Genomic DNA, 10,111 nt, shown 5'->3' on the forward strand with positions numbered 1-10,111 from the left:
GCCATGAAAAGTTTACTCACCTAAACAGAACGGCATCTTCTGCAACTGTTTCGCAAGCTTTCAAATCGGCAAAACTTTCATCTGAAAGCTGAAATGTTCAGCTTTCAGTTGAAATACTTCATTTACCGAGAACTGAAAAGGGCGCCTCAAAAATTGAGTTTTTGTTTCAAGTGTCCGGATACTGGTACCGTCCGGATACTGGGCAACATACTGTACTGGGACGTAAAGGGTTAAAATTAAAATGGGTTGATTGTTAAATAAATTTCCCTCATCAGCACATAAGGCTTAAAAGTATAAACTCTTCTGTCAGGTTATCCACAGGTTTACAGCAAAGAAGAACAACAGGATGAATCCACAATTCTGCCGCCCATTTGTTATGAGACCCAAGCTTGTCCCTGTTGTTGTTAGACCCACTGTTCCAGCTGATTACAGAACATTTGATCCACCTTCTCCTACATATAACATTCCTCTGTTTCCCATCCCTCTTACTGCTGATGCTGCCCTAACAACACGAAAAACCAGATGGGAACTAGAAAAGCTGGGCAGTCCTACTGATGGTCGGACTAAGGAGTTGTTCTTTGAGCTTGCAGCACAGAAGAACGGTATCAGAATTGGAAAAGAGCAGAATAAAGGTGATAGAAATTACTGTATGTGTTTGGTCCACCGTTGTTTGGTCAAACCTCTTCTGTAAGCTACCTCTAAGAAATGGCCACAAGGTGTTTTCCTGATCACCATTTATTTTTTTTTAGATTTCAACCATGGTTGCAACTTAGTTGTTGTTAAAGTTGTTGTTTTTCCTCAATTTGATTCCATTCTTTTAAATCATAGAAATGATGCCTCACTATTACTTTGGCTTCCCTACAGCTTGAAGGTCCACTTGAATTTTCATTTTATAATGTGTGATGGTGCCTGCAAGGAGCTACAGTGTATTAGAAGTACTTTTTATATTGTTAGAAATGACTCCTGGGTTCAAACCTTTCACAGGTTAATACACAGTAATGATATAATTTTTTGTCCTGCAAAGTACATGTACTGTTGGTTAATAATGGTTCACTTACCATAGGACTTTATCTCTCCTTGACAGCTGGAGCAACAGCAAAGCAGAGTGGTTCTCTGGAGGACTTTAAAAAGATTGCTGAGAAAAATGGAATAACTGTTTGCCCAGCAGGTAATGAAATACTTAGAAAAACCTAGAGGTGTGATATTATTACAGTTGTACTTGGATATTCTATAAAATTAAAATTGGAGATGATCATTTATACGAGGTACATGTACATCACACATGATCTGAGCCTATTTGTGGCTCTCTTTGGCCATTATTGAAAACATATAAAAGGATTGTAACTTGTCAGCTTTTCATCCAAAAATGAACTTAAAATCTACCTCTTCTTATTACTGGAGCCAAGTATTTTTGAGGGAAAAAAAGATACTTGTTAATGAATTTTACAAGCCTTATAACAAGAATTACACCTGCGGAAGTTACTGGCTATAGACCTCTTTAGCTTGTATGTTTTGTTTTCCCAGTACAGGTCATGTGTTAATACTCTAGAGAACTATTTCTTTCAAATTTTGTTTCATTCACATGCATATGTGTGCATAATTTATGAAAAGACAAGGGTCAAGTTCCCCTGAGACCTCTATTGGGAAAGCAAAACATACAAGGTGTAGAGGTCCACTGTCACCAGCCAGTGTTTTTTCCTTATTGCGTCAGCTCCACTATCTAATGTTTCTATTTACTGGGTAAAATGTCCAGTGGTTGTTATTGGAACTGGAAGGCATTATTATAAGATAATAGGGATTCAGAGAATTTTTCAGGTAGACTCTTGATCTGCAGTTTTGTTGCATGTTTCTCAGTTTAGCCAGCGTGCAAAGAAAGTAGTATCCGATAGCCCGGGGCTAGTGGATTTTGCTATCGGGCTAGTGAATTCTGTTTTTAACTTGCCTGACGGGCAAGAGAAATTTTTTTAGGAATTCGAATGACAGAAGAACTGTAGTCAATCCTGCTCATCAAATTTTTTTTCGGGCTAGTTGAAATGACTTTTGGGCTAGTACATGTTAGCTACAGCTTGCCCGAATGGCAAGCTGTAAAACTGACTTTCTTTGCACCCTGGTTTAGCTCTTGTTAAATGAAAGAGTTTCCAGTTTGGCATGTGCATGCTAGAGCAAACAGTGCAATCTTAGTTGCCCTATAAACGAACTAATGTATTCCTGTTCTATAATACCAGCAGGTTCAAAAGATAAATTAGCAGTCACTAGTGCACATAGTTCAGTGGTGAACAGTACATCAGATGCCATTGGGGGAGATGAAGGAACACTCATTTCTACAACATTGGCACAAGTTGTGTTATCAAGCAGCAGTTTGTCAGCAGAAGCAGAGAGTTGGGAAAACTCTTGTAGAGAGACACATGTTGGAAAAGTAGAGAATGCTCCTGAGGCTACTGGAAGTGCAAGTGGGTTTGAAGCAGAGGTGGAAAAAGAAATGAATACTGTATTTCCTGTGATTGATCTTTTCAAGAATACTGTGGCAGGGAATTGCCTCAGCATTGAAGAAACGAAGGACTGTGAGAAAATTCAGTCAGTTCAGGGTTACAATCTTTGTAAGGAACGTGAAGTCATCGATGAGGAAACTGTACATTTTGTAGGAAAACTGTCGACAGAAAATAAACCTGTCACAGGGTCTTATGAACCAGTTGTGAGTTTTGAAACCCCAGGAAAACCTGATGCACTTCAGTGTGAAAGTTTTGAAACAAAAACTCTTGAAACAAGAATGGGAAAAACAAGCTCAAAAGATGAATCTGAAAACCTAGATGTAGAGAAAAAAGAAGAGAGTTTTGAAACTGACAAGGCATCATGTGAGACTACTGCTTCTTCAGGAACTGTGCTCACAAGTGAACATGTTGCAGCAGGTGAAATGTCTTTGACAGGAGCTGCTCAAATCAAGACATTTCAAGAAATTGCCCGCCTCAAAGGTATTAAGGTTGGCAATGTTTCAGGTGAAGATTATTCAACTGCTAATTCCTACAAAGAGCAAATCTCAGGGGCTGAAAGTGTAGCAGATACTCAAGACGACCAAGATGCTCAAATTGCCAAATTTCAAGAAATGGCTAGATTGAATGGGATTAAAGTAGGTGATGGTACTCTTAGCAAGAACTCTGGTGACAGTTCTTTGGAACAGCTTGAATTTATAATGGGTGAGAATGCACAAGGCAGTGATTATTATACAGACATGTACACATGTCCTTATGAGCTGGATCCAGATCCGCAAATTGCCTTGTTTCAAGAAATTGCGCGTTTGAAGGGTATTAAAGTAAGCAATTCAAGATCTTCATCGCATTGCTCTAGTTCACCTGCTCCTAGTGAAGATCTCTTCTTCCCTCAAGAAGACATGCTTGATCTCCCGGCAAAGCAATGTGTTGTTACAAAGAGAGGTGTCTTTGAGGAACTGGCAAAAAGAAATGGAATAAAAGTTGGGAAAAGTACTGAAACACCTGTTAGTGCAAAAAAGTACCGTAATGATTGCGTTGCGACACCTCCAGTTACCAGTGTTACACAGGCTAGTACGCAAACTGATGTCACCGTTGTGTTCGATTGTTGTTGTCAAACAGGCATGGAGACTAACAAGACCACAGGCGTTCAAGTGAGTGCATCCAAAGAGGCTTTTGAAGAGGAGTATCTGCTATGGAAACTTGATGACAAAGCCACTGAAGATGAAGGAGATGATTTGTGTTATAAAGATTTGTACTTTGATGAAAAGAAATTGCGGGAAGAACTGAATGCATGTCTTCAAAATGAAAAGGATGTGTCTGCCAATGCTAGACATAACCACAAGCGAGTTATGGATCAGTTAAAAGAGGATATTAGTGGGAAATCTGAGGAAGTTGAGGTGAGTATAACTTACATGCACGCAGCAAACGTTCAGGCAAGGATTACTGTGAGGTGCACAGCCTGTCTTGAACATGCACATTGTGTGCATCTTCTTATCCTGCACCCTGTATTATTTTCTTTTGCTTTTGTTTTGCAGGCACCTTGTCAACAGACTGTTTAGAGCAAAGGCTTTTCTTTGTAGCAACAATAATTTTTATTGTTTTTTAGAAAAATTTAAACACTAAAAGGTAGCAAGGGTACACTTGACAGACCCTTTCTGGGCTCTAACTGAGTTTATCTAATCATTAGAAGTTGTTATACTTAAAACCAGATTGCCTCTCTTTGTTTTCAGAAACTAAAGAAAGATCTCAAAACACTTAAAAGACACAAAGAAACTGAAATCAAACGAATATCAAAGGAGCTGAAGTCCAAAGAAGAAGACCTGGAGGCCACTAAAATTGCCCTACAACTCAAGGAAGCTGCGTTGAAGGCCCTGAGGGTAGTAGCTCAAGAGCAAACTGCTAAGCTGAAGTCTCTGGAAGAACAGCTAGATGATATGAAGACAACTCTGTTCGCGGCCAAGAAGAGCAATGACTGTGAAGCATGGTTGGTATCTCTTTCTACAGTTTTCATCTACTAACCTGTTGATAACCTTTGATTTCAAGGGCTCTGTCAAACGGGTCAAACAGCATCTAACATTAGTAGGTCCAACAAAATTGGAGGGTTTGAAAAAACTTGAATTTCAGCTTGTCCTTTGAGCAAGCAGCTCTTACATTTCGCTTGCCCAAAGCCTGCGAGCAAGCTCTCTGGGGTGCTCTGGCGGTGGGGCAGGAAAAGAAAGGAGAGCTTGCAACTACGTCAATGGAATTTGAATATCTGCATTGAAAAAGTCAATACAAAATGTTGATTGGCAGAGGTGACATTGATAATGATGTCATTACCCTTTTCACAGGTTTTTCAATGTTTGTTTACATTCGGGTTCATTATACCTTCACGCGATTGGCGGAAATCTGACAGCTCAGTCAACGGGGAGCCACAGGGGAATTGCAGGTGGAATTCAAATTCCAGAGACGTAGTTGCAAGTTTCCTTCCTTTTCGCACCCCACTGCCAGAGTGCCCCGAAGAGCTAGCCCCATTCACAGGCTAGCTTGCCCAGGGCTACTTCATGGTAATGTGGTTTGCGTAAAGAGACAGTCATCTTTATTAATCTCCTCTTTTTTTCTTCTCAGCTTGAAAAGAAGAACAGAAGCTGAAGGTGATGGTGAAACTACAGGCCTCAAGGGCAGTGACCAGGAGAAACAGAATAATGATGGCTGGACAGTTATTGTAGGGAAAAAATCAAAGATTGCCGTGCATAAACCAACACTTGACAGAAAAGAACAGTCTGTGCAGCAACATAAAGACGTGGACCAATTGTGTGAGATTGACTTGAGAAGTCCACCTCATTCATATAGGCAGTCTGTTGGTCAGAAATCAAGCGTCAGTGATGAGCAAGATACCAGCTCGTGTAATGCTGAATCTTCTGAGTCAACAGGAGGCAACAATGCCTGTGGTGAAGCAAAATCCCCTATTAGTGTGACACCCACTCAAGTAGGAAACATCACAAGGGCAGAAAATTTGAAAGAAGTGCCATCAACATTGTCAAGTTCGGCTCAAGAACCACTTTTGTCATCAGAAAAAAATCAGCAAACTGTCCCCAGTGATACCAATTCAAATGGAAAACAGTTTCCAATGAACGTAAATTCTAGTAATGGTCAACAACCAGTGCCTATGAATGCTCCACCAGGGTTTGCCACACCAGCTACTCCATTCCCTGTCGTTCCTCCAGAACTGTTATCCCAGTATTTGTGTAGCCTGCAGATGATACAAAATGGTGTTGCTTCAGGTGGTGGGCTGCCTAAAAATTCTGCACCACTACGCCGTCCCCCTGGTCTTAACACTGAGCCTGTACCAGAGGGGGAAGCACCGGAGCATTCCCCACCCCCTGCCCCTCCCTCCGCGGGCAAGTTCTCCTCTTTTGACAAGCTTATGGAGGCTCTCCAGAAGAGGTTTCCTAGCAAAACCAGGTAAATATCAGTCCAGATTGTGTTTTTGCAAACATTTTGTCAGAGGCTTTTATTTTCATTGTTCCAACAATCTCTGCAAAATTAAATTGCTATCAGCGAAAATATCAAGAGAGTTTGTAAATAGCAGACTATCCAGTCTATCAGTACTGATATGTCTTGTCGGTCTAGAGATCCATATCTCTCTTTCAAATCTAAACTTCAAAGTCAGAATCCTCGTTCAGGGTCATTGTGTTGTCATTGTTCCCCTTTTTTACTTTAAACTTGACATTGAACAAGATGCAATGCGCAAACCCATGGTAATCAAGCAAGAAACTGAATAAATTGAATGATTTTACTCCTTTTTGCTATTCCTAGTATATTGGAATAACTGTCAAGGGGGCATCTATTAGACAGGGCGGTGTTAATTAGAGAGGAGCGTCTATAATTACAAACGTAAGGTCGTAGAGAGAGCGTTTATTCGACAATAGGCGTTTATTTGAGATGGGGTGTCAGTGAGATCACTTTCGGTAATTTCCACTCACCGGTTACAGTGTCACTTGCACACACCCCTTCCCTTTGCAAGTCAGTCAACATGTAATCACCGCCACGTAAAGGAAAAGAAGGTGTGAAGATCTGATGCGTTGTAGACTAGTGTTTGTGCCATCTCTATTCAGGCAGGAATTGATCTTGTATCTAAAGAAAGCAAAGGCAGTGTGTGGTTCAGCTGGCTTCAGAGGCAAGCAGATACCTGATGTGGTCAAGTGTGTGGAGGACTTGGTTGAGCTTGAGGTATTGTTAATCTTCCCTTATCGCCACTCCTGCTACTATTAATTTTAAGCGTTTATTCTAAAATTCTACATAGTGGCACAAATGTCCAACTGTCTATAAGAACTGGGCATTTTCTGAACAGAAAGTATCATTATTTCATAGAGTAACTATTTTTGTTTAAAGACATTGAATGTTTTTCCGTTGTTTACTAGTGTCAATCTTGGTCCTTTGCTTTCTTAGTAGGCTTCTTAGCTTTAGGTTTGGATTCGTCAGTGTGTTTTTTTATTTTTGAGCTGTCTCGGGTACTTCTGGCTTAATCAGAAGCACGGTTATTGAAGAATTTTCGCGGCAGGCCATAATATTCTAGGTTGAACTGAAATTTGTCAGTTGTCATGTGATGTGTTAAACTGGCAAAACGACGTAGTGGCCACAACTTCAACGATCCACCATTACGACAAATACGCGGTTTTTTGTTTGGATTAACAACGAATGGAAGTCTATTTTACTATCATTGTTAAGGGACATTGTGATTTATTTGTTTTGTTTTTTTTCTTTTTTCGTCAGTTAAGACCTGGGTAAGCCCCTCTTCCTTTCATGGAGAGAGAATTCATAAACCTTAAAATCCCAAGGGTGACCAAGATCAATTTTCTCCTAACAATAGAGAGCTTTAAATTCTGAGACGAGGACGACTACGAGTACGAGATTTTCTCAGTACTAAGTAGTGCTCTTTCGGACCATGAGCCAAGGTCATTTTGGCGGGAAAACGTGATAGCCGTCGTCATTCTACTACGAGTTTTAGCGAGAATGTCGCAGTGGCGGGAACAAGTTATCAAATTTGAGAAGTTTAATCATTTTGCGACCGGGAAAAGGCTAAACCTTCTCCAATAAAAATAACCGCTCATATTTTTTAGCTGAAAAATAGTACGATGAAGCTTTTCGTGTTGAATACTTTTCGAGAATACGCGCAAAAACTTTAAGTTAAATCTCGTATTCGTTCTCGTCTTCTAATCTAAAGCTCTCTTATATCAATACATTATTCAGTGGAGAGGTTATGAGAATTGACAAAATGATCATCTAAGGGAAAATGCTGCGTTGTTTTTTTCAAATTCTCTCAACTAGTTCTTTAAGGAAATGTATGGAGATCAATTTGGAGAGTTTGAATATGGATACTGGGTCTCTCACAGGGTTGATAATAGAACTCCGGGAAAGTCTGTGTCCAGCGTAGGTGTAGTTTAGTTAGTACTGTAAAGCTGCGTGCTTTAACTACCATTTCCTTAATGGCCACGAAATTACTTAAAGCAAGTGATTTCTCTGTCGTCTTATTTCTTTGATTACTTTATTTTTATTTTATTTGTTACAGGGAAGTCAAGAGTCAGAGGGAAGGCAGGAGTAGCCGGCTGATCACTTAAATACCTCGTTGTTTTGTTCAAAAGCATTTGCTTTGGCTGGCGGCTATTCCTGAAGCTTGCTCCCATCTACAGTGGTCGTGACTATGAGTCCTCTGTAGGAAAAGTAATAACTTGTTGATGTTCAAATGCACCGTTAAACTTTGCTGGGCACATTAACGATTTTCAAGTTAACAATACTGTTGAGTAGCGAGAGTTGTGCTTCTGATAAGACCAAGCTGAAGAACTGAAAGAAGTTTTCGATTGACAAGTCCAAACGCAAATATTCCGCAAGATCATTGTTAAAAATGTTACGCTGAGCAGTGCTTGACGTTTAGTTCACGTAACTTAGCTGCTGCTGCAGCTGCCAATTGATTGGTGATTTTCATTGAACCGTGCACTGCCAAGGCATCGGTTCACGCTGTCACCTCTAAATGGTCCCTAAACGCCCACCGCGGTCGAAGCACTCAGCTTTTATGTCAGAAAATGGTAAAAACAATTGACAAAGCCACTGCTTTACAGCATCTGCCTGCTATCAGTTTTAAGCGTTTTTGAAACGTAAACTTCCCATCGTGTTATTTTCAGAGCATGTCTTAACTGATATGCAATTCAGAGACAGCTCGCAAGGAAGACCAGTGCATCTTAAGCGGTTGGTAAATAAAGACTTTATTGTTGTGATTGTAAAGATAAATAGACGAGGCAAAGAAAGAATTTCAATTGATTGTTGAGTTTTCGTTTGTAGTCATCAAGCAATATTGATGCTAAAATCAGTAAATAATTCCGATTAAATTAGTCATATCATGACTTGATGTATTACATTTTCTGTTTAAAGGAACTCGTGTTGGGGTGAAAGTGCTATAGGCACAGGTAGCCCAGACTATGGGAGTCGTTTGAGTCACAGGTGGCCCAAGCTCACTTTATGAGAAACAGCAAACTTGACTCTTTGAGTATTATTTCCCGTAAGGAGGTGTTGTATTTCGGCGGTTTGAACTATTAAGGTTTGTATGATAATGCAGCCATTTAGTTTTGAAAATTGCGGCATTTTTTTTTTATGAGTTCAAACCTTGATACTCTGTTGTATTTGTTGTTGTCTGCCAGCCTGCTGTTGTTTGTTTGTTGTTTGTTTTTGCTCTTTTGTCGTTCTCGCTGTCGCCGCCGTCGTGGTTGCTATAGGATCTGTAATGTATCGATATTATTGTCTACCGGAAGTTGTGTTAGCGGAAGTTCTCGGTTACTGTAAACGTGCAAAGGATCATGGATATTTGTGTGGGCCATGCTTCCCGGGTGTCATGGCGGCCGAATAAAGTGTAGTTCATTTTAAAGTTAAATCTGGGTTTATTACACGGCCATCCGGGTGTCATTGTTACAGGATCCCTTGTTGTCGTTCAAAAAGTGACAAGAAATTGTTGGGAATAGAGAAAAAAATTGGAATCGATGATAATTTCAGCCAAATGCAAAAAAAAAACCAAACACAGTGTAGGTGGACATAAAATAGTTACCGTAAATGACCTAATAAATTCCCAGAGCGTCTCTTTAATTTTAGTGGTCCATGTGGGGGGGGGGGGGGGGGGGGGAGGCGTTTATTCTCATAACTGTAACAAGTTGAATGTATGCTTACCAAGAGAGTTTAAAAATAGCGGAATATTCACTCGATCAATTGATACACCTACGCCGTTTAGAGATCCATATCGCTTTCAAATCCCAACATCGATCCGTCAGAATCTTCGCTCAAGGTTATTGTGTTGCCATCATTAGTCTATCCTTACTTTGAACTTGATATTGAACAAGCTAAAGATGACATGCGCAAAGCCTTGTTAATCAAGCAAGTAACTGAATGAATCGAATGATTTTGCTGGGTTTTTCTAATTCCTAGTATTTGCAGTAATTTTAATAAGGGCGCGATAAGGGGGGCGTTTATTACGTAAGAGGCGTTTATTTGGAAGTGGGCGTCAATTAAGTCATTTACGGTCCAAGAGGGAAAATATTTGAGTTTAATTCTTCACAGTCATACTGAAGAAGCATCATTTTTTTCGTATATTTTACAACAAA

At 40.1% G+C, this 10,111-nt stretch overlaps 1 protein-coding gene across 1 annotated transcript; it reads left to right on the forward strand.

Annotated features, from left to right (window-relative positions):
* The first annotated feature begins 324 nt into the window (after positions 1–324).
* Positions 325–8,503, forward strand: LOC140924008 (uncharacterized). Its single transcript, XM_073374012.1, has 7 exons — positions 325–632; positions 1,085–1,168; positions 2,229–3,883; positions 4,217–4,470; positions 5,094–5,930; positions 6,584–6,698; positions 8,038–8,503. The coding sequence occupies exons 1-7, from the start codon at positions 347–349 to the stop codon at positions 8,068–8,070; spliced, it is 3,264 nt and encodes a 1,087-aa protein (XP_073230113.1). The 5' UTR covers positions 325–346; the 3' UTR covers positions 8,071–8,503.
* The last annotated feature ends 1,608 nt before the right edge of the window (positions 8,504–10,111 follow it).

Source organism: Porites lutea, chromosome 14 (genome assembly GCF_958299795.1).
Source record: "Porites lutea chromosome 14, jaPorLute2.1, whole genome shotgun sequence".
NCBI classification, from domain to species: domain Eukaryota; kingdom Metazoa; phylum Cnidaria; class Anthozoa; order Scleractinia; family Poritidae; genus Porites; species Porites lutea.

Excerpts from the sequence above, each read along its gene's own strand:
- LOC140924008 (XM_073374012.1), top strand. The coding sequence starts at position 347 with ATGAATCCACAATTCTGCCGCCCATTTGTTATGAGACCCAAGCTTGTC. Across the intron at positions 633-1,084 it reads TGGAAAAGAGCAGAATAAAG|CTGGAGCAACAGCAAAGCAG; the intron begins GTGATAGAAATT and ends TCTCCTTGACAG. Across the intron at positions 6,699-8,037 it reads AGGACTTGGTTGAGCTTGAG|GGAAGTCAAGAGTCAGAGGG; the intron begins GTATTGTTAATC and ends TATTTGTTACAG.